This window comes from Canis lupus, chromosome 14 (assembly GCF_011100685.1).
Source record: "Canis lupus familiaris isolate Mischka breed German Shepherd chromosome 14, alternate assembly UU_Cfam_GSD_1.0, whole genome shotgun sequence".
In the NCBI taxonomy this organism is placed as follows: Eukaryota; Metazoa; Chordata; class Mammalia; order Carnivora; family Canidae; genus Canis; species Canis lupus.
The window spans coordinates 37,147,537-37,172,713 of NC_049235.1; the positions used below are offsets into that span (position 1 = coordinate 37,147,537).

The 25,177-nt window shown below is 38.1% G+C and overlaps 1 protein-coding gene and 1 non-coding gene across 2 annotated transcripts in view; one reads left to right on the forward strand and one right to left on the reverse strand.

The window, feature by feature from the left end:
• IGF2BP3 (insulin like growth factor 2 mRNA binding protein 3) overlaps positions 1-25,177 on the reverse strand; it is a 151,644-nt gene that overhangs the window by 99,527 nt on the left and 26,940 nt on the right. Inside the window, exon 3 of the mRNA XM_038557101.1 lies at positions 1,363-1,411. Coding sequence (XP_038413029.1) covers positions 1,363-1,411 — 49 coding nt within the window. The remainder of the gene's footprint in view (positions 1-1,362; positions 1,412-25,177) is intronic.
• On the forward strand, positions 5,304-5,409 carry LOC119867715. Its single transcript, XR_005369865.1, has one exon. It is a non-coding gene; the product is annotated as a U6 spliceosomal RNA (small nuclear RNA).

Consider the following 25,177-nt stretch of genomic DNA (forward strand, 5'->3'; position numbering starts at 1 on the left):
TTTTATCCAGAATGAAAAAGAATAAGTGAACTAAAAACTTGAGAAGCCACCAAAAATACAATAAAGTAAATGCTTCAGAAGCCAAAGCAATCTGAATTTGAAGAGATACTATGAATGAATTAAAAGAGAACTGCCACTGTAGCTGATATGCTAGCATTCCTATAATTCACTTAAAATCTTAAAATTGGCTCCTATAATTTGACTATTTCACTGAAAGCCACATTATACTAGATTTAGTTCTCAAATAGAAAATCATGTTTAACATGGCCCATGTTAAAATAGGGGACTGACCAATCAATCAATAAAATAGAGGAATCAAATCAGTAACTATAATTACCACAACACTTGATTTAGATGCCCATCCTCCAAACTACTGAATCTCCTAAACGAGTATTAATCTAAAACAGGAAAATGCATTAGGTTTAATCTTAAAAGCCACTGTTTCCACCTACAAAAATATACTTTTTATACATTATATAACTTGGAAAATATTTAGCATATATCAAAGAAACAACTCCTCCAGCAAAGATTAAACTCAGTAATATTGTTCTGAAAATAAACACTCTATAGATTTATTATCAACTGGGACCTTGGGAGAATCACACCTTGGACCAACCTGCCTTTATGAACCACCAAAGAAACCTTTCAACCATACTTTGCATTTTGGTGAAGGTTTTGGGTTTAATGTCTGACTCATCAAATGTCATTTCAAAAGACTAATGTGAAACACACCAAACTAGTACTCCTGATTTTTACATTAAAAATACATAAAAGCTAAGCAGTTTTCTCTGTATCACCTCTCCAAGGTAGGTTTTCAGAATTTTTAGGTTCCATCATTAGGAAGAATCAACATTTAAAAAAAAAAAATCTCTTCGGTTACTGGTGTCTCAAAATCTCACCATGACATCGTTATTATGCTTTGGAATTTATTGGCAACGACTATTCAATTGTGCTAAGTAGTTTGTTTATACACAGTTACTACAGTGCCACCATCCGAGCAAAAGAAAGCAGAGTTAACATTTTAAAATACAGCTTAAGTACCAAGTATGTGTCTTTAAAAAATGTGCCAAGGAGGAACTTCATATTTAAATGTAACCGGTGAATTCATGAGGAAGATCTCAAACAAGATTCTGTTAGGATGAGACTGAATGAGGGAAATTACTCAGTTAAAGGATATCAAAGAGCAGATTTTTAAAAGATACTATGCCCCTGCAAAGAAAAGCCCACAGCAAGACAGGCACTGGACAGGAATTTTGTGTTCTAGCACAGCCCAGAGTGGAGGGAAGGAGAAAAACGCTTGAAAAAATTAACAAAAGTAAGTTTAGATACAGAGATCTTAACTTTAAATATAGAAATTCTTACCTCCCACTGTAAGTGAGGCGGGATATTCCGTATCTGAAGTTTCCGGATCCTGCAGAAGAATTAAAATGTTTTATAAAAGAAAAAAAAATATATCAAACCAAAAGACATGAAATCATCAACATGGATGCTTTGAAGTTACTTAACCTATTTTTATTAACTACAAGCCAATGTATAATAAGATAATGCAGCCCAAAAAAGAAAAAGGAGACCACATTGATCACAGGACCATTTTAAGACCATTTGGAGATCCAGCATCATTGGATGATAATAGCTTATTTTAAAGCCAATAAAATTATAATTTTTTTCTTTTGTTTTTTGTTTTGTTTTTCTTAAAGATTTTTAAAGTAAGGATGCCCAGGTGGCTCAGTGGTGGAGCATCTGCCTTTGGCTTATCCTTGTGGGCATCCTAGGATCAAGTCCCACATCGGGTTCCCCACAGAGAGCCTGCTTCTTTCTCTGCCTCTCTCTCTGTCTCTCCCATAAACAAATAAGTAAAATCCTTAAAAAACAAAAAAGATTTTAAAAGTAATCTTTACACCCAATATGAGACTCAAACTTACAACGCAAGATCAAGAGTTACATGCTCTACCACTGAGCCAGCCAAGACCCCCTAAATTTGGCTTTTAAAAATTATAATATTTGAGAAACATTTTGTATGGCGACTATATACTAATTCAAACCCTCAAGCCTTAAATTAAGCATACATAGACACAAACAAAGCCAAACTACAGATGTTCTTAATTTGAGATCATAGTCAAGGGGTCCACAGATAGATTTCAAGGAACCTAGATGGGGAGGGATAAAAATCCTATTTATTTTCACTATCCCCTAATTGAAATTTAGTACCTCCTTTAATTGTGAATGTTGGCATTAAGCCACAGTAGAATCACACTTATAATTTTGACATTAATATACATTAGACAAAAAATATATATATATACATTAGACATTCATATCATATTAACTTGATGCAGATTTTTACAATCTACACCCATTGCTGTTAAATTTAGATGTGTTGCCAGAACTTATTATGTTAAGAAGTATATACTCACTATGAGTTTTAATATTTTGCTAACTGTATTTCAAAATAATTGATTTCCTTTATAATCCTATGTATTTTATGTTATGCATTGAAAAACATTCTAAGAGGTCCTTAAGTTTCAGGCTACCAAGGGACTCTATGGTCCAGATATCATTAAAAATCCCTGACCGAACTTACTAACACTGTACATAAACTAATTTAAATTAAAATAAAAACTTAAAAAATAAAGTTTGAATTTTCTAACGCGAGTTATAGAAAAGATCCTCAAAAATATGATATGTAAGATTTCTGCTTTCATTAAGTGTATGGAATTTTTGTTAGGCCTAAAACCTTTCCAATTAAATAATTCTGGCTGGCATTTGGAAATGTGCATCCTCTCTTTACTGATCAAAAATGCTGTCAATTTGTCTCTTTACCTGCTCAAACTTGCTGTTAAAGTTATTTAGCATTCTTTGTATTCACGTGTTATATATACAAAACACTTCATCACTTTGATATTTTATTGACACCTGATAAATTGTAAATGTCTCAGCATCTTATGTATGCATCTTTGTGTCATACATTAAACTCTTTGGTATTAGATCTATGTGTATAAATTGTTTGGATATTGCCTAACTCAGTGATGTGTAATTATAAACCACTCTGATTCATTAAGCTTTCATATCTCAATACCCTCAAAAAAAATTCCAACCTTAGTTCAAATGCATACACACATACACACACACACACACACACACACACACACACACAGAGGCTACAAAGTAACAATTATATACAGTATTTAATGTATCTATCTACTTTTCTTCTACTCCTTCTTCAACACTATCAGAGGGAGAAAGGGAGCTAAAGACATTAATTATGTGAAATTGTAATACAGGTGCCACACACAAAATCACCCCCTTAGAAGGGAAAGGAATTTATAGTCAACTAGCTATTTAAAAAAAAAAAAAAGATTAGAAACTGGGCTTAGCATATCAAGTGAAATAATTAAATTGCTTAACTTCTAAAATTAGAAGTTTCCCTTTCCTGGTCAAATAATCCATGTATTTTGAAGTACCACAGCAAAACACAACTTAAACCACATTCATAACCTAGTCCTTTGTCTCTTGTATTCCCCTGAATACATGAGAACAAATAAATGCTAGATACTGCCTATCCTTCAGGGAACTATAAAGAACATGTAGATTAACTAAACTCAGGTACATCCTGCTTGTAATCACAAACTTGAGGAGGAAGGAAAAAGCAGCTTTACATTACTTTTATGGGACAGTAAAACAAAGCACAATCATCAGGGAAATACACCCAAGAGATGGTAAGAATGTCAATTTAAGGGGAAAAAAATTTCAACCACCACCTCAGCCTCAGAATTTACACATGAAATGCTAAGTCTGAGATTTGTTTGAAAATAACTTATGTTCTAACAATTGTTAAAGCTGCAGGACACATTAAAAAAAAGCAAAAATACAGTATTAAGATTTTTATTTATTTATTCATGAGAGACAGAGAGAGAGAGGGAGGCACAGACATAGGCAGAGAGAAAAGCAGGCTCCATGCAGGAAGCCGATGTGGGACTTGATCCCAGGACTCCAGGATCACAACCTGAGTCAACGGCAGACGCTCAACCGAGCCACCCAGGCATCCCTGTATTTTTGCTTTAGGATAAACTACATTTCCCATAAAAACCTTTATAACTATACTCTACTGGGGCATCTGGGTGGCTCAGTTAGGCATCGGACTCTTGATCTCAGCGTCTCCAGGTCATGAGTTTGGGTCCCACAATAAGCGCCACGCCCAAATTGAAAACATATGTGTGTGTGTGTGTGTGTGTGTGTGTGTGTGTATGTGCGTGTGTGCACGTACACACATATATACAGTCTGCTAGGATGTCTAATACGCAGATTACACAAGTACTATATATTGCTTCAGCTAACAGAAAAGTTACTCAATATTGTGTAATATTTACCCTCAGTAACCAAGGAAATAAGATTTACTACACACATGCAAGTACTAAGTTGATGGGTTTTTTTAAGATTTGAGAGAGAGAGAGAGCAGAGCAGAGGCAGGAAAGGGTGTAGAGCAAAGGGAGAGGGAGAAGCAGGTTCCCCGCTGAGCAGGGTGCCCACCGTGGGGCTCAATCCCAGGACCCTGGGATCATGACCTCAGCTGAAGGCAGAGACTTAACTGACAGAGCCACTCAGTTGCCCCTGAAAGTACTAAGTTTTATTCAAGCACCTATCAGTAAGAATTAGCAGAGCAGTGTTAAGAAACTAAATATTCATTCCCACTGGACTTTTTTCCTAGGTATATACATGATCAAAACTGTTCCCCAGAAGTATATATATGAGTGTGCATACAGAGTTTAGGTCAACTGGCAGATGTTTATTCTTTTTTTTTTTTTTTTTTTTTTTGCAGATATTTATTCTTATCGCAAAAATAAATACCATTTCACAGGGTTCCCAAGAAATTCTTTAAATAGAATACCATTTTTTGTACATTAGAAGTAATCTATTAGCCATATTTTGCCAACACAAATAATTATTCCCCTTAAATGGCTGTCCAATTTCCATCATCTGATTCTCTCAAGTTTCATTTTAGACAAACATCAAGATGATTTTCATATAGTTAGTGTTTTCACATCTAGAGTTGCTCTTTCCCATTTACCGGTAACATAGCTCATTAACCTCTGCAGTTTCTCCCCTGCTCCTAACCCCATGCTCCTCTCTTAACAGTATAAGAGCCAAAAGGCTCAACATTAAAAGAGACCAAGCAAAGGCATGAATTCTAACCATCTAGCACATAAACACAAACTTCTCACTTCTGGGAAGTACTTGAGAACAATTCATCCCATTCTGCTGTACTTATGGAGTTGGCTATGCACAATTAAAACACTATTACCTGTGTGCTCCCTTCAGCAGCACATATACTAGAATTAAAGTGATACAGGGATTAGCATGGCTCCAGGGCAAGGATGACACACACAAATTTGTGAAGTGTTCCCTTTTTTTTTTTTTTTTAAGTATTTATTTGAAAAAGAGAAGCACGCTCATGCAAGTGGAAGGAGGGGCAGAGGGGGAGAAAAAAAGAATCTCTAAAAGACTCCCTGCTGAGTGCAGAGTCCAATGTGGGGCTCAACCCCACCACCCAGAGATCATGACCTGAGTTGAAATCAAGAGTTGGATGCTCAGGAGCACCTGGGTGGCTTAGCTGGTTAAGCGTCTACTTTCAGCTCAGGTCATGATCCCAGGATCCTGGGATCCAGCCCCACATCAGTCTCCCTGCTCAGCAGGAGCCTCTTCTCCCTCTTCCTTTCCCCCTCTGCTGCTCCCTCTGCTTATACTGTCAAATAAATAAATAAAATCTTTAAAAAAGAAAAAAAAAGGAGTTAAATGCTCAATCAACTGAACCACCGAGGCACTCTACATTCCATATTTATTTTTAAAGATTTTATTTATTCATGAGAGAAACACAGAGAGGCAGAGACACAGGCAGAGGGAAAAGCAGGCTCTCTCTAGGGAGCCTGATGTGGGACTCAATCCCAGGACCCCAGGGAGGCAGGCGCTCAACTGCTGAGCCACCCAGGAGCCCCTGCATTCCATATATTTTATAGAAAAATTTACTGTATACAAATTTTGCAAGTTATTTTTTTGCTCAGTATTATGTTTTTAGATTTTTCCCTAACAATACAAGTAAATCCAGGGGTGCCTGGCTGGCTCAGGTGGCAGCGAGTGACTCTTGATCTCAAGGTCATGAGTTTGAGCCGCACATTGTGTCTAGAGATTATTTTAAACAAATAAAACAAGTTTAAATTCTATTTAAAAAATAATACAAGTTGGGATCCCTGGGTGGCGCAGCGGTTTGGCGCCTGCCTTTGGCCCAGGGCACGATCCTGGAGACCCGGGATCGAATCCCACATCAGGCTCCCGGTACATGGAGCCTGCTTCTCCCTCTGCCTGTGTCTCTGCCCCTCTCTCTCTCTCTCTCTCTCTCTCTCTCTGTGACTATCATAAATAAAAATTAAAAAAAAAATACAAGTAAATCAAGTTCATTTTTATTTAAAAAAAGAAAAAAGGATTATCACCTGCTTTACTGATCTTCAATCTCAGCTTTTAAAATCAGGTTCTATTTATGTTTAATTCTAAATTGTTAAGAGTCAAGAAAATAGATATGGATATGTTTCTACCATATGATTACCTAATCACTCAAGTTCAGTTTAACCAGCTGCAAAGTGTGTTGGTGTCCTACCTCCTCCTGAAGCACACTTAAGTCATAGGATATACATGCCTTAGAATAGCAACTAATTAATTGGGCCATCTCATTCTCTGTTGTGTTCAGAACGTGGAACAGTGCTTAGCACTTGAGAAGCATTCAAATGATAGTTAAATTAAAATTTGTTATCATCTAAAAAATAAAAAAATAAAATTTGTTATCATCTATTCCTGGGGAAGAAAAACACAAGATCTAAACTATCAGAAACTACAAATATTCCCAAATATTTTCTTTTTTTTTTTTTTTAAGATTTTATTTATTCATTCATGAGAGAGACAGAGAGAGAGGCAGAAACACAGGCAGAGGGAGAAGCAGGCTCCCATGCAGGGAGCCCGACATGGGACTCGATCCCGGGTCTCCAGGATCACGCCCTGGGCCAAAGGCAGACACGCAACTGCTGAGCCACCCAGGTGTCCCAAATTTCAACTAATTTTATTCAAATTGACACCAAACTAAAAAAATCAACTTCCATATGCCCATACCAGGTTCAATTATTAAGTATGATCACCTTACCTTGTTTATCTATACTCACACTAGTACCAAGAAGTTCCACTTACATGGCTTGTCATGCTCAAGTACATTAGTAAACAGCTTTAAAAGGACTTTTGCTTATGGGACACCTGGATGGCTCAGTCAGTTGGGTAACTAACTTTTCATTTCAGCTCAGGACATCATCTCATGGTCCTGGGATGGAGCCTCATATTGGGCTCAAGCCTGCCATTGAGCCTGCTTAAGATTCCCTCCCTCTCCCCCTCCTCCACCCCCCCCCCCCACCACCACCACCCTGAGTGCTCTCTCTCAAAACAGAAACAGAAACTAAAAAAACATCATTGTGGGCACCTTGGTGGCTCAGTGGTTGAACGTCTGCCTTTGGCTCATGCTATGATCCCTAGGGTGCTGGATCGAGTCCTGCATTGGGCTTCCTGTGGGAAGCCTGCTTTCTCCCTCTACCTAGGACTCTGCCTTCTCTGTAGCATGAATAAATGAATAAAATCTTAAAAAAATAATAAAATAAACCATCACTGCTCCTCAAAGTGATTTACAGAAATTCCTTGATATCAGATATCCACTCTATTTCCAATTACTTAATATATTCATACAGTTTGTTTATTCCTATCAAGATCCTGAGGAGGAGCACCTAGCTGGCTCAGTCCCTAGAGCATGTTACTTGTGATCCTGAGTCTGTGAGTTCAAGCCCTACACTGGGCACAGAGCCTAAATTAAAAAAAAAAAAAAAAAAAAAAGGAAAGAAAAAATCTCAAGATGCACACGTGTGGAGTTATCTCTTAGATCTACATTCTTCTTGCCATTTATTTGTGGATAGGTCACATGCCCTGCATGATAACTCATTCTGGATTTTCTCCATTGTATCCCTTTTGTGTCATTTTCAATAAATTGTTTACTATGTTGAATTTGATATGCTAGGTCTTTTATGCTTTATAAAAAATATTACACATCTATGAATCCACCTGCCCAAATAATCAGAACAAGACAACTGAAGCTAACCATGCTTCTCTCCCACTCCAAATGCCTGCCTCCTAGAATGTACTCATTACTCCAAATTTGTCACTTATACCTTTTATTTATGAATATTCATATCTCTTTTAAAATCGATTTTAGGGGCACCTGGGTGGCTCAGTGGCTGAACATCTGCCTTCGGCTCCGGTCATGATCCTGGGGTCTTGGGATCAAGTCCTGTATCAGGCTCTCTGCTCAGCAAGGAGCCTGCTTCTCCCTCTGCCTATATCTCTGCCTCTCTTCGTGTATTTCATGACCGAATAAAATCTTTTTAAAAACTGGATTTTAAGTAGGCAAAATACTATCATCAGTCCTTAAAAATGAAGAAAAACTTCATATTAAATACCTAGTCACAGTTCTTCTTCAATCAAAAAAAAAAAAAAATTCCGTTTGTTCAATCAGTATCTCAAAAGAGCCATATATTGCATTTGGTTGATTAGGATTCGAGTCCCACAATCCACAATGTTTCCCACTGTTTCTTTCCTTGCAGCTTATGGGGGGAGAGGGACTGCAAACCTGTCATTTGTCCTATAATTTCTCACTGGCTGGATTTTGCTAATTACAGCCCCCATGATGGTGCTTAATATTCTCCTCTGTCCCCTCTGTAATTAGATCTGAAGTTTCAATTTGCTTTTTGTTGTTGCCACTTGTTTGGGGAGAGACAATAATGTACTACAAGAAGTGTCTTGTACTGGGGTGCCTGGCTGGCTCAGTCAGAGGAGCATTCAACTCTTGAACTCGGGGTCCTGAGTTCAAATCCTACATTGGGTATAATGAATAAATGAAACTTAAAAAAAAAGAAAGAAAAACATAAAAGAAAAGAAAGTGTCTTGTACTTCCACAAGGAGATGTGTATCTCTAGCTATCTTCCCATGATGCCACAAACACCGATGATCACTGCCTAAATTCATTATTTTATTCAAGATTGAAAGTAGTTTTATCATTTTAACATGGCTTCTGTATCTTTTTAATTTAGCTTGAGTTCTTTCATTAAGAACAACTTTCCCGGGGCACTTGGGTGGCTCAGTCAGCTAAGCATCTATGATCCCAGGGTCCTGGAATATAGCTCTGCTCTGTAGGGGGCCTGCTTCTCCCTCTGCTTGCTGCTCCCCCGTTCTGTCAAATAAATAAATAAAATCTTTATTTATTTTTTTTAATTTTTATTTATTTATGATAGTCACAGAGAGAGAGAGAGAGAGAGAGAGAGAGAGGCAGAGACACAGGCAGAGGGAGAAGCAGGCTCCATGCACCGGGAGCCCAACGCGGGATTCGATCCCGGGTCTCCAGGATCGCGCCCTGGGCCAAAGGCAGGCACTAAACTGCTGCGCCACCCAGGGATCCCTAAAATCTTTATTTAAAAAAAAAAAGGAACAACTTTCCCTTGCCAAATATCTGGATAGATTCAGTAAATACAGTGAAGTGTGAAGCTCAGTAAATACAGTGAAGACAGAATAAAGGATTCTTTCCCTCTGTAGATGGTTTTGTGCTCCTTATTACAACCCCTCTTTCACCTCTGATGGCATCCACAGCTGTGAGGTTGGCCCTGCCTCCTTCCATCACTAAGCACACACCTTAGGCATCTGTTTTACCTCAGGGCTTTCTCCAAATCCTCAGAAGAGTATTAGGAGGAGCCTGCAACCAAAGGAGACACGAAACCCTCAAGACAATCCACAGTTTACAAGGGAAGAGAACTAGCCAGGAGATAAATGCCCATGTTCAGCTGGGAGGCATTCTGTACCTTTCTCTAAGGTCCATTTTCCTTATATCAATCTCCGTAAAGTACCTTTCACATTGTCTTTTCCTAATTCCCCATTCCCCACTCTTGCTTCCTAAAATCATATCCAAAATAAATTAGCTTCATACAAATCCTCATCTCCATCTCTTCTTTCAGGAGTTCAAAGATATTGTTATTTCAAACTTCCCAGAATAATGAGTTGATGCTCTGGCACCATCCAAAGATAACCAAATGATTATTTCTTTTCAGTATCATCATAAATTCAGAGTCCTAGGTATTTGGGGCGTATCAATCCATTGCATTAATCCCTTTTGATGCTCAAATTGCCCCATCTTTGGCCAATCAGTGCAAGCATCTTCATACTGACTTCTCCATCTTGTAACATGACTCCAATAATTTATGAGAGCTCCTTTGCTTTCTGTTTTGACATGATAATCCAGGTTCAACTGGTACACTTCCTAACCCCCTCTACAATCAGCTTTTTCTACATAAAGTGCTAGTCCCTTTTAGTCCAAAATAATATATTAAGACACATTCTAGTCACACTCGAGTGCTATTATTAGGATGGTCATTGCTCCTAAGCCACAGTTGGAAAATAGACACCTTATCTGAAAGAGAAATAAACTGTGTCTTCATGCAGATTACTTCCAATTCAAACTTTAGATTACTAGGTGCTACCAAGTGTCTTTCACCTTAGGTTCTTTTCTTCACTATAAAGTTTGAAAGCAGATAAGAATATAAACAAGAAAACACTGTTACCGATGGAATGCTTACATCCCTCACCTCCCAAAATTCCTATGTTGCCGCCCTAACCTCCAATGTGATGGATGGCATTAGGAAGTGGGGCCTTTGGAAAAAGCACTCAGGCTTAGATGAGGTCATGAGGATGGAGCCCCCATAAAATTACTAGCTTTTTTATAAAAAAAAATTTTTTTAAGTAATCTCTATACTGAACGTAGGGTTCAAACTCAGAATCTGAAGATCAAGAGTTGCATGCTCTTCTTCTTCTAAGCTAGCTGAGGGCCCCGGGATCACTATCTTTGTGAGGAGAGAGACCAGTGCTGATGAGAGGCCGTGTGAGCCAGAGCAAGATGGTGTCTTTCCACAGGTCAGGAAGACAGGGCTCTTACCAAGAACCAAAAGAATCTGACTGCACTGACTGCACCTTTATCTTCGACTTCCCAGCCTCAGAACTATGATAAATAAATGTCTATTGTTTAAGCCCCCTTGTCTGTGGTATTTTGCCATAGCAGCCACACTGCCTCGGACCGTGTCTATTACCTCCTTCATCCTTCACAGTCAGCATTTTATCAATTAGGAAACAAAACTCGGGCACCTGGATAGCTCAGTTGGTTAAGCAGTGCCTTTGGCTTGGGTCATGATCCTGGGGGTCCTGGAATCAAGCCCTGCATCCAGCTCCCTGCTCAGTGGAGCCTGCTTCTCCTTCTTCCTCTGCCCCTCCCCCTGTGTATGTGCTCTCTCACTCTCAAAAAAAAACAAAAAAACGTAAGTTTGACCCATCCAAATATACACTGCTCGTGTGTAGCAGCATTAGTATCTATCTCTGGGAATTCCGGCTCCAGAGTCTACCCTCTTAACTACACTATATTCAATCTCTGATTTCACTTAAAATACAACCAACAACGTAACCACATCCAATGACTTCACAAAGATTACAGGCTGCAATTTTTATTACACCCTAAAGGTCAAGTATAGGTTAATCCTGTGCAAAAATTTTCACTTTACCCCCACAGCTTTAAACCATACGATGATTATTTACATGTCACGACTCAATATTGACATTAAATGGACACGGCTACATATTAATACCAATAAAGGAAGGCAACGATGCTGAAAACTTGGCTAACTCAATTGCCTCAAGATCAGGACAACTGCATACACAGGCACCCAGGTACTTCTGAAGCCAGACATTTCAAAGTCAAGTCCTAATACAAGAAACAAAAATATATTAGACTTGCAACTTTCTGTCCTAACTACCTACAGGTCCTGAATGTACATTTGTACATTTTCTTCATCTTATTTCTCCCAAAAGGCTTTGACCCCCTTCTTTCTACCAACACTTACACAAATCAAGGAAATCCCTGATTTCCCACGTGGTAAAGAGACTAAGGCTCTAACAATCTAACAAGGCTAACACCAGCAGAAGGCAGGAAAAGAAAACCAAATCTAACTTGTAACAAGGTTTCTCTCTGCCTTATTTTCTTATGCAAAGAAGTGGGACACATGGTCCACTTATGAACCAGTCATTTTCAAATAAAAAGCCAAGCCTGTGGACTTACAGCAGTATAGTGTGGCCTCTTTGATCCGCCACTTGGAGGCACTCTGTACCAGCTGTAGAGTTTCATTCCAGCTGCGCCAACCAATTCAGTCCATATCCAAAAAGGAATGTGTTCAACATGACTAAATTCAATATTGCTAATTAATTAACCTGTATTAATAATAGTATTCAATATTTTATATATAGCCTTTCTGATTTTATACAGTTATGAACTATGTTTTTCTTTTAAGAAGTAGCTTTTTTTTTTTTTTTTTTTTTAAGATTTTATTTATTTAACATGAGAGACACACACAAAGAGAGAGGCAGAGACACAGGCAGAGGAGAAGCAGGTTCCATGCAGGGAGCCTGATGTGGGACTCGATCCTGGGTCTCCAGGATCATGCGCTGGGCTGAAGGCAGCGCTAAACCGCAGAGCCACTCGGGGCTGCCTAAGAAGTAGCTCTTAAAAGGTCCACCTCAATTTTTACAAAGTTTAATACACACTGCTGGTGAAAAGTAGCAACTGGAATAACCTTGCCTCATCACTGACTTGATAGTCTCTCACATCAAAGCCTCTAAACTCAAGGATTTTCTCTATGTTATTTCCTCATAAAGCTGTAGTATGCTCACAGATCTAATTCAGGGACGCCTGGGTGGCTCAGCACTTGAGCCTCTGCCTTCAGCTCAGGCCGTGATTCCGGGATTGGGATCGAGTCCCACACTGGGCTCCCTGCGTGGAGCCTGCGTCTCCCTCTGCCTGTGTTTCTGCCTCTCTCTCTCTCTCTCTCTCTCTCTCATAAATAAATAAATAAAGGGCACAAACTGATCCTTGATTTTTTTTTTTTAAGATTTTATTTATTTATTCACAAAAGACACAAAGAGAGAGGCAGAGACACAGGCAGAGGGAGACGCAGGCTCCGTGCAGAGAGCCCAACGCGGGACTCAATCCCAGGACTCCAGGATCACGCCCTGGGCTGAAGGCAGGCATCAAACCGCTGAGCCACCAGGGATTCCCTGGATCCTTGATTTCTGAGTAAGATTTTTGTAGTCTTTATACTGATCTGAAAGTGAGCCTTTAAACAAAAAAGTCACCACCAATATTTCAGCCAACCACAGAAACACACACAGTTGAACATTAGATAGTTACTATTTAAATAAAAAGCTCGCTGCCTGAATATCTCAAAAGTACATTAATACAATATAGCAAATTACACTTATCTTCCTTGAAAATTAGGGTGATCACCAGGGAATACTCAGATACAAAACCTCTGAGTCACACAGAAAATTAATCATACCCCCCCCAAAGAAAGCAAATTACTCATTCCCATATTTTTCCAGTTAAATTAATTTTATAAATACCAATACATTTTTTCCAGCAAGCCTCATTTTAAAAAGTGATTTTAAAAGCTGTCTGTATTTAAACAACTCTGTCCAATGGAATAGCCACGATCCGCATGAGGCTTGAAATGTGGCTAGTCTTGTCTCAACTGATTTCTTCTGTGAGTATAAAGTTTAACAGATTTTGAAGGCTTAGTACAAAAAATATATATAAAATTTCTCAAAGGGGAGCACCTAGGTGGCTCTGTTATTTAAGTGTCCAACTCGATTTTGACTCAGGTCATGATTCTGGGGTTGTGGGATCAAGCCGTGTGTCAACTGTGCTCCAAGCAGGGGTGGGGGTGGGGGTGCCTGCTTGTTGCTCTCCCTCTGCTCCTACCCCTGCTCATGCTTGATCTCGTTCTCTAAAATAAATAAATAAAATCTTAAAAACATTTCCCAACAATTTTTAATATTTTTTTAATTTTATTTTTTTTAATTTACAGAAAGAGAGGGGGGCAGAGGAACAGGCAGAGGGAGAAGCAGGCTCCATGCAGGAAGCCCAATGTGGGACTCGATCCAGGGTCCCCAGGATCACACCCCAGGCTGCAGGCGGCGCTAAACCGCTGCGCCACCAGGGCTGCCCAACAATTTTTAATATTAATCACATGTTAAAACATTTTAGATATATTGAATTGTATAAAATACTAGTATTAGTTTTATCTATTTTTACTTCTTATTGTAGCTACTAGAAATGTTAAAATTGCATATATATACAGTTCACATCTTCCAGTTGGACAGAGCTCTTTAAAATCTGGTATATTTGACACTCAAATGCAAAACTAATTCATCAGATTTTGCCAATGGAATTTCAGGATCAAGAAACCAAGTTTCATAGGGAGTACTTATTTCTCACTTAAAATTCACCATCACTAGGTGAACTGTAATTGCATCTCCAAGAAGAGGTGTTTTGGGGTGCCTAGGTGGCTCAAGCCAGTTAAGCATCTTCGTCCTGGGATCAAGCCCCAAAACAGGCTCCCTGCTTCACCCTCTCCTTCTGCTGTTCCCTCTGCTTGTGCTCTGTCAAATAAAATCTTAAAAAAAAAAAAAAAAAGAGGTGTTTTAAAATGACTTTTTTTTTTTTTTTTAAATAAACTCTACCCTCAACGTGAGGCTCAAATTCAAGACTTTAGATTAACAGTCACATGCTCCACTGAGCCAAGGTGACTCAACTTTTCAAAGTGCTGTATTTTAGGTGAGGGAAAACGGCTACATTTTTAATATAAGGGTATTTCTACATTAATGCTTTTTATTTTATGTTACTGCTAACTGGATGTGCTCCTTATCTAAAGCAAATCCTAAATCCTTGGATTTTGGTTTTGTTGTTGTTTTTAAGAGGAAAGGTTGATGTTTATCATTATTAAGTTCTATGACCTACTCATGAACTGTAGAAACTACAATTACCACACTGAGAGTCTGAAGAAAGAGTATAGATGCCTTATTTCTAAGGAGTTATACAACCAATCCACATGGTTTATACTCACAATTTCAATGTTTTGTATAATCAAGCAAGTTAAATAAGCAAACAACTGTTAATTGCTCACAAGACAATCAGTATGAAAATTCTCAGTTTCATGTAAGTCAAGAACTCTTGGGTGCCTGTTAAATAAGCAAACAACTGTTAATTGCTCACAAGACAATCAGTATGAAAATTCTCAGTTTCATGTAAGTCAAGAACTCTTGGGTGCCTGAAAGGCTCAGCTGATAAAGCGTCTAACTCTCAATTTCAGCTCAGGTCATGATGGGTCATGTGATTGAACCCTGTGTCAGGTTCCACACTCAGCCAGGAGTCTGCTTCTCTTCCTTTGCCCTCCCCCCTGCTTGCATGCTCTCACTGTCAAATAAATTTTAAAAATAATAAATAAGTCTTTAAGAATTCTTATGTAGCAAGAAAACAAAGAAGGTAGATAAGCTTGATCCAAACATCTTGGTCTGACATACCTTGTAGTTAGGTAACCCAACTCTTGCTTTTCTCCCAAAATATAAGCATATACCACTTTGCAGATAATCCTTCTTCCAGCAAGGTGCATAAATAATTAATATAAATGCTACCTTACCATGCTGAAAGCAGCCCATTTTTTCCTGCTTAATAAGCTACTTTACTTTCTGGTGAGGTAAAAAAACAAAACCAGGTATGTTTACACTACTTAAGGAAGAAGAGGTTGAAGAATCTATGTTTCACTTCAATGCAACATGCTCCTCACCATATACTTGAACTCGTATGAAAAAACTACTTGAATCTGTTATTCCCTTAAACAAATACAATTTGGCCACACATTAAAACATTCTCATATCTTGCTTATGACATGTTTGCCAATTAAAAATAATAATAAAGCATACCTAAATATGATCCATTCTCTAGACCTATAGTGTCCTCTGGGGACAGAGGTACATGTTAAAAGAACACCACATCAGCACAATCCAGACCCTGGGAAACTCTCCAGGACAAATACTAAGTTTTCTAACAAGCATTAAAAAAAAAAAAAAAAATGAGGAACCTAGACATTAAAAAGAAAGAAAAAGAAAGGGGTGCTGGGTGGCACAGTCAGTTAAGCACCTGACTTCAGCTCAGATCATCATCTCAGGATCCTGGGATCAAGCCCCACATGAGGCTCCCTAGTCAGCAGAGTCTGCTTCTCCCTCTCTTGGCTCATGCCCTCTGTCTCTCTCAAATAAATAAATATTTTTATTTTTTTATTTATATATATATATATATATTTTATGATAGTCACAGAGAGAAAGAGAGAGAGAGAGAGGCAGAGACACAGGCAGAGGGAGAAGCAGGCTCCATGCACCGGGAGCCCGATGTGGGATTCGATCCCGGGTCTCCAGGATCGCGCCCTGGGCCAAAGGCAGGCGCCAAACCGCTGCGCCACCCAGGGATCCCTAAATAAATATTTTTAAAAATAATAAAGCACTAAGGCATATCAACCAATCATAAATGTTTGGAACTTGCACAAATCCTAATTCGAATAACCTGTAAAAAAAAAAAAAAAAAAAAAAAACAGGAAAAATTGGACTATTTGTTATCAATGAATTAGTGACATTTTTTAAAGTTATAACTAGCTAATCTTTTTTTAAGTCCTTGTCTTTTAGAGAAGCAATCTAAAGAAACTGGAATATATCTGCTATCTTGAATTTGCTTCAGAAGTAATCAGGGAGGTATGGCATTGGGGCATAGATACCTGACCAGGTTGGTTACCAGCTGGTGATTCTTGAAGCTAGGTGATGGCTAAGAAAGATTTATTACATTACTGTCTCAACTGTAGTACTTTTGAAATTTCCACATTTTTTTCTGCTTTCTGGTATCTATAAGTCACCATCTTCACAAATGATAAATTCCAACAAAATCAAACCCGGGGCTTTTTTAGTACTTGTAAAATGAGAAAAGAAGTTTTAGAACAAAAAATGGGTTTATATAAGTATCTGACAGTGAAGAAGCATACGTACTTTTCATTCACATAACCTTCAACCACAATTAGCATTTTCCAAACTGCCGAAACACTAAAAGATTCAAGGACTGCTTCAAAAAACAATCTTCTCTTGTGTAGGGTGGATAGTACAAGATTCTTTTTGCTGTAATAATTACAATGTAACTTCAAATATAGAATATTCACAAAAACCAATCTTATAACTATATTAATGAAATCATCTATACCATTCACTTAAGAAGAATTCTTTGTTACACCATCCAACAATTCTACACAACCTGTATTTATGGCAATTCTGATACAAACAGAAGATGCTGCAGATGAAAAGTTGCATTTTCTACTGCTAGCAAGACTAACGTCAGCAACACCCAGAAAGATTAATCATTTCCAGATTATTTCTGCCACAATTACAATTTAAGAATCAGTTTTAAATTTCAAGGATATTGAGAATGAAAATAACAGGTACCATTTATTCAGTGACTTCTAAAGGGTAAAAGATCACGCCACACACTTAAAATACATTTTCATTGTGTTTTCACACCAACAACCAAGCTAACTAGGCATTAATATTCCTCTTTATAGATTAAGGAAACAGTCTCAAGGGATTCTGTTAACCAAGGTCAGAAACAGGTAAATGAAAAGCCAAATTCAAACTTTTAACTCCAATTTCCATACCATTTCTACCTTAATTTTAGGTGTCTACTATTTGACTTTTTTAAAGAATAAAATCATTTACATAGATCTTCAAGAAAACTGTCCAATATAATCATATCAATCTCAATCTCCTGGAGAAATACTAGAAATAATCTAGTTCATATCCACATTTCATAGAGAATGACCAAGGAGATCACATCAAAACAGAACAGATCATTTCAAAGTAACCAAAACATCCAGCTTCACCCAGCAGCTAATATGAGACATGAATTAGATAAGTAACTCTACTGACAATAAAATATCCAATGCATATGATATTTCAGCAAGTTCCCTTTTACTGGGAAGTCCGTTCAAGGGCCAGATATGCTTAGATGTAACTGTTATTTGATAAAAACTTAAAAGCATCAGGCATTAGTCTTTTAATTTAAAAAGCTTTATGGGGGCAGCCCGAGTGGCTCAGCAATTTAGCGCCGCCTTCGGCCTGGGGCGTGATCCTGGAGGCCTGGGATGGAGCCCCACGTTGGACTCCCTGCATGGAGCCTGCTTCTTCCTCTGCCTGCGTCTCTGCCTCTCTCTTGTGCATGTGTGTCTCATGAATAAATAAATAAATAAAATCTTTTTAAAAATTTAAAAAATTAAAAATAAATAAAAATAAAAATAAAAAGCTTTATAATAGGGGCACTGGCTGGCTCAGTTGACAGACCATGTGACTCTTGATCTCCAGATTGTGAGTTAAAGCCCCACACTGGGTGTAGAGATTACTCAAATAAAACTTTAAAAAAATAAAAAAGCTTTATGATAATCTAGTTGCATTTTTTCTTTTGAAGTTTAGTAACTATATTGCCATTTCCAAATTATAGCCTTACTTCCAATTATATTCTGGGGGGGAAAAAAAAGATGACAAATTTCCAGGAGCAGTAGTAAAATCTAAATAAACTTAAAAAAAAAAAAAAAAAAAAACCCTGATGATAGAAAATTCAGCAGCTCCACTTTCTACCATATTTAGAAAGTGACATGTTAAAATTGCCTATCATGAATGTGTGATTGGCTCAAGTCAAGACAAACTAAAATATAGTACCCCGCTTATCACCAGTATGATTTAGAGGCACCTGGCTGGCTCAGTGGGCAGAACATGCAATTCTCATCCCAAGGTCATGAGTTCGAGCCTCAAGCTGGGCATAAAAATTACTTAAAATAATAACAACTTTAAAAATAATAATCAGTGTGATTATACCCAAAACCACACTACCTAAGACTCACATCTCCAAACCCATGAAGGGCAGTCTCTCAAAGGAAGAAACTCTCGGTCTTCTTTACCATGTTATTGTAATTGGCCAAAAAGTTTAGCATAAGCCAAAGGGAAAACAGAGCACCAAGTAGCAAAGGCATACAAGTACATAAGGCTCTCACCTTTGCACAGTACATACCCGCAAGTGTACCCATAGCACATCTATCTGCCCTCAGGCTTTTTCTGTAATACAAACACCGAGAATTTAAAATGGCCCTTTCCATCTCAACTGGCCAGCCCTTTCCTAAACACTCTAATCCTTTTGAAAGCTTTACTATTAGAAAAACCATCACAAACTAAATCTGTCGTTAACAATCTGTACAGGGAATTAAAATTTTAGTGGGCTGGGCTTTAGACTTTAACACCTTGTAAAAATGTTGAAATAAAAGCTTATGCATTTTCAAAACACTTAAGAACGTGTTAAGTGGCGGAGCACTTTAATTAATTACCTGAAGACTGACTTGTAGAAACAAACGCAGGACAGACCATCCACCAGGGGGCAGCACACAAACATACCTCTAACCACCACCCATTTATTTGTCTACTTAGCAAGTCATTTTAATTTTTACCGTCTTCAAAAGAGCTGGGAAAGGACCTAGGTCAAAGTTTTAACTTTTTTTTCCTAAGAGGTCTACATGCACTTATATTTAACATACTATACTGATGATTAAAACCGTAACACATTTTAAATTTAAGACTACAATGTCATTTACAAATATTTGGCATTCTAATTCCTTTCCCTACAGAGTTATCTGTTGGGACAGTCTTTAAATAATTATTTACCGTTATGTTTAGAACTTTAGGGGCGCCTGGTGGCTCTGTGGTTGAGCGCCTGCCTTTGGCTCAGTTCGTGATCCCTGGGTCCTGGGATCAAGTCCAACATCAGGCTCCTCGCAGGGAGCCTGCTTCTCCCTCTGCCTATGTCTCTGCCTCTGTGTGTCCCTCATGAATAAATAAAATAGTAAAAAAAAAAAAAAAAAAAAAGAACAACAACTTTAATTATTAGGGACCTGGAAAGGCTTTAAATATAAAAAGTGGGTAACTAAAAAGCTATTACAATTCTCTCTTCACTCTGATACAAATAGAAAAAGAAACAGGAAAAATGCTGTATGTGCTGTATGTGGTTTATCTCTTTAAGAGCCTATAAATTCAGTCATGACAGTTAGGAGACCAAACAAATAGCCTCAAAACAACCAAATAACTAAATCTGATTTACTTTTAACACACACATCTTAAAATTCTGTAAACATGGGGCATGTAGGTGGCTCAGTTGTTTAAGTGTCTGCTGTTGGCAGATCACAGGGATCCTGCTCAGCGGGGAGCCTCCCAATCCCAGCTCCCTGTTTGTGCTCTGTCAAATAAATAAATAAAATCTAAAAAAATAAAAATAAAAAAATTTGTAGACAGAAGAGATTTCCAGAATCTTAACAGCTCCCACCTCCTCCAGAAACTGCAAATTACCAGTCTCAAAGATTAAGTCTGGCTATGGCATTTATAGTTACTGCCTACTATGACAATGGCTAAAAACACCTTAATTCACATTTCATAGAAATTTGTTTTAACTGAATAAAATTATCATAAAATGTTAATTTTTCTCCTTCAAAAGAGAAAATAATGCCTTTCTGTTTCCCTACCACCTGGACACATGGGTTATCACTGGCAGGATTCAATAGGCAAACTGAAAGAAAATCCAGCTGCAAATAAGCCAAGAGGTCAAACTACAAATACCAATAGCCTTAAAGCAATCTCTTGAAACAGACTTATTATCATTTGGCTATGGATTCACATCATCTTGGGAATTTTAAAGTTTTCTTTAAATAATGAAGAACTGTATTTTCAAAAATTTTAATTCAGCATTTTTCTTTGCTTCATTATTGAAATAACAAAAATTAACACAAACTAAAACTGTGCTGAGACCAGTCCCCAGATTTCAAGTTATAATGTTTCAAATTTAATCAAGAAGTTTCAGTATTGAAGTGCCTGGCTGGCTTAGTTAAAAGAGCATGTAACTCTCAGTCTCGAGGTTCCAAATTTGAACTCCATTTGGGTGTAGAGATTACTTAAGAATAAAATCTTAAAAAAAAAAAAAATTTAAGCATTTGTTTCAGGTATTTTGAGGTTATTAAAATATCCAGTTAGCCCACTGACAAAGTTAGAGTTTAGGATAGCAGTATTTAAATGTAATTAAAAATTACAATAAAACTGGGATCCCTGGGTGGCGCAGCGGTTTGGCGCCTGCCTTTGGCCCAGGGCGCGATCCTGGAGACCCGGGATCGAATCCCACATCGGGCTCCCGGTGCATGGAGCCTGCTTCTCCCTCTGCCTGTGTCTCCGCCTCTCTCTCTCTCTCTCTCTGTGTGTGACTATCATAAATAAATAAAAAAAAAAACTTAAAAAAAAAAAAATTACAATAAAACTAGTTACCAGAATTTTATGATTGACCAAGCCATTAGAAAGCATTTTAGTGAAATTTTTAACATTTTTAAATTAATTGCATTAGAAAAAAATTTTTTTTAATTTTTTTAAAGATTTATTTATTATTTTTAGAGAGGGGGGAGGAGCAGAACAGAGAGGGAGAAAAAGAATCCCAAGTAGACTCCTCACTGAGTGCAGAGCATGACACAGGGGTGAATCCCTCAACCCTGAGATCATAAGCTGAAATCAAGAGCCAGATGCCTGACTGAGCCTCTAAAGACGATTTTTTAAATTGAATCTCTGCCCCCAGTGTGGGGCTCCAACTCACAATACCCAGATCAAGAGTTGCACACTCTAATACTCACTGAGCCAGCCAGGTGCCTGCACTATTATAAAATTTAGAACTTCCTCTGAAAAAGTTAAACCTTCACACTGATACACAAATCTAACATGACCAAAACTCAAATGTCAGATCTACACATTTAGACAGTATAAACAGTATAATTTTTAAAATAAACTTGTTTAAATTGAAGACACATAACTAACCAGATACATTACATACTACCAAATTACTAGCTATAATTTCATATTTAATAATTATGTAGTTTATATAGGAGCTATTAGTTTAAACAAGTCTATAAATTTAGAATCAGCCAGACTGATGTACAACTAAATGTTTTAAATTTCTACCTAGACCTAAAACAATTTCATTTGTTAAAAATTCATTAATGTAGTAATGTAATGAGCACCTGATGTTATATAAAACTGAAATCTATATAAATCACTGAACTCTACCTCTGAAACTAAGAATACATTACATGTTAATTATTTAAATTTAAATGAAAAAAAAAAAAAGTATCTCCTATTAAAAAAATTCACTAATGTAAATTTCACTCAAAATCAGTGTTAACAGGGGATCCCTGGGTGGCTCAGCAGTTTAGCACCTGCCTTCACAGCACAGGGCATGATCTTGGTTGGAGTCCTGAGATCAAGTCCCACATCGGGCTTCCTGCAAGGAGTCGGCTTCTCCCTCTGCCTATGTCTCTGCCTTTCTGTGTGTCTCATAAATAAAGTAATTAAAAATCTTTAAAAATAAAAAATAAAAAAATAAATCACTGTTAACAGCTTAAAAGCTAAAAACAGGGGCACTTAACTGGTTCAGTCGGGGAGTGTTGACTCTTATCTCAGGGCTGTGAGTTCAAGCCCCATGTTGGGTATAGAGATCACTTAAAATCTTAAAAAATAATAAAAAATAAGAAGAACTAATCTCCTTTAAAATCTTACACTTTTTAAGGGATCCCTGGGTGGCGCAGCGGTTTAGAGCCTGCCTTTGGCCCAGGGTGCGATCTTGGGGACCCGGGATCCAATCCCACGTCGGGCTCCCGGTGCATGGAGCCTGCTTCTCCCTCTGCCTGTGTCTCTGCCTCTCTCTCTCTCTCTCTCTCTCTCTATCATAAATAAATAAAAATTTAAAAAAATAAAAAATAAAAAAATAAAATAAAATAAAATCTTACACTTTTTAAAAACAAAAAAAAAAACAAAAAACAAAAAACAAAAAAAAATCTTACACTTTTTCAAGTTTACAAATCAAATTTCAGTCTTTTCCAGAATGTTTTAATAAGATTTTTCTGCAAAAATTCTAATTTTAAAAATAAAACAGCAGGTTGGAAACCCAAAAAAGCAGTATAAGAACACCGTTTAGAAAAAATAAAAAACATTAAAATTAAAAATAAAATATTTTAAATCCTTTCAGAGGTGCTGGGGCAGGTCAGTTGGTTAGCCTCCAACTCTTGATTTTGGCTCAGGTCATGATCTCAGGGTGGTGAGATCCAGCCCTGCACCAAGCTCAAGTGCTGGCCCCAGAGCCTACCTGGGATTCTTCCTCTCCCTCTGCTTACCCCCTCTATTTTTTTAAGATTTTATTTATTTGACAAAGAGAGAGCACAAGCAGGGGGAGTGGCAGAGAGAGGGAGAAGCAGGCTCCCTGCTGAGGAAGGAGCATGATGCAGGGCTCAATCCCAGGACCCTGGGATCATGACCTGAGTCCAAGGTAGATACTTCACAAACTGAGCCACCCAGGCACAACATTATTTTTTAAAAGAAATTTTTTAAAACCAGGGGCTTCTGGGTGGCTCAGTCAGTTGGGGATGAGACCCAACTCATGATCTGAGCTCAGGTCTTGATCTCAGGGGTCATGAGTTCAAGCCCTGTGTTGGGCTCCATGCTGGGCGAGGAGGCCACTTAATTTTAAAAAATTTTTTTAAAAAATTTTTTAAAGAAGGTTGAGAGGCATCTAGCTAGCTCTGTCAGTAGAGCATCTATCTATCCATCTCTTGATCTCAGGGTTGTGAGTTTAAGCCCCACACTGGGTACAGAGATTTGCTTAAAAATAAAATCTTAGGGACACCTGGGTGGCTCAGAGGTTAGGCATCCACCTTTGGCTCAGGGTGTGATCCCGGGGTCTGGGATTGAGTCCCACATCGGGCTTCCTGCAAGGAGTCTGCTTCTCCCTCTGCCTGTATCTCTGCCTCTCTCTCTGTGTCTCATGAATAAATAAATAAAATCTTTAAAAATAAAATAAAAAAATAAAATCTTAAAAACAAAGAAGCTGGGAAAAAAAAAATAACAGGTAAGAATTAAATCTAGAGGGATGCCTGGGTGGCTCAGTGGTTGAGTGTCCGCCTTCGGCTCAGGGTATAATCCTGGAATCCCGGGATCAAGTCCCACATCCCGCTCCTGGCACAGAGCCTGCTTCTTCCTCGGCTAATGTCTCTGCCTCTCTCTCACGCGCATGAGCGTGCTCTCTCTCTCTCTCTCTCTCATGAATAAATAAATAAATAAAATCTTAAAAGAAAAAATTAAATTTAGAGCACTTAACTAGTTCCAGTTAATGTAATGTGCTATATACATGCCCTTTAAAAGAACTGCTCTGAAATTTTCATAGGTTTGGGGATTTTGTTCTTTTTTTTATTTTGGGTTAATATTGCACAACACATTTCTTCTTTCCATAATTGATGATGGGAATAAACCACCTGCTGGAATTTTCAGAAAATTAGAATAATCTGGGGATCCCTGGGTGGCGCAGCGGTTTGGCGCCTGCCTTTGGCCCGGGGCGCGATCCTGGAGACCCGGGATCGAATCCCACGTCGGGCTCCCGGTGCATGGAGCCTGCTTCTCCCTCTGCCTGTGTCTCTGCCTCTCTCTCTCTCTCTCTCTGTGACTATCATAAATAAATAAAAAAAAATTAAAAAAAAAATAATCTGTAACAAGTACTAATAAGGAAATGTAACATTGTTAATATCCTACTAATAACAAGACATAAACTTTAATGATTATCAGCCCAAATACAGGAAAACATACTTTACTTCTCAATCAAGGCTCCACTATTTCGGAGGCACCTGGCTGGCTCAGTCCATAAATCATGGGACTCTTGGATCTCAGGGTTGTGAGTTCAAGCCCCACATTGGACACAGAGTTTACTTAAAGACTTCATTATTTTTAATAGTACTGAACATACTTTATTACCCCAATTTTCCCCCCCTCCCAACTTCCAAGGCATTTTTTTAAGATTTTATTTATTTGAAAGAGCACAAGAAGGATAACATGAGCAGAGAGAGGGGCAGGAGAGAAGCAGTCTCCCACTGAGCAGGGAGTCTGAGAGGGGCCTCAATCCCCAGGCCTGAGATCATGACCTGAGCCAGGGCAGATGTTCCACCAACTGAACCACCCAGATGCCCCCCAACGCACTCTTAAAACTGCCCCCTCCCCCCGCCTTTTTTAAGATTTTATTTGAGAGAGAGAGAAAGAGAGA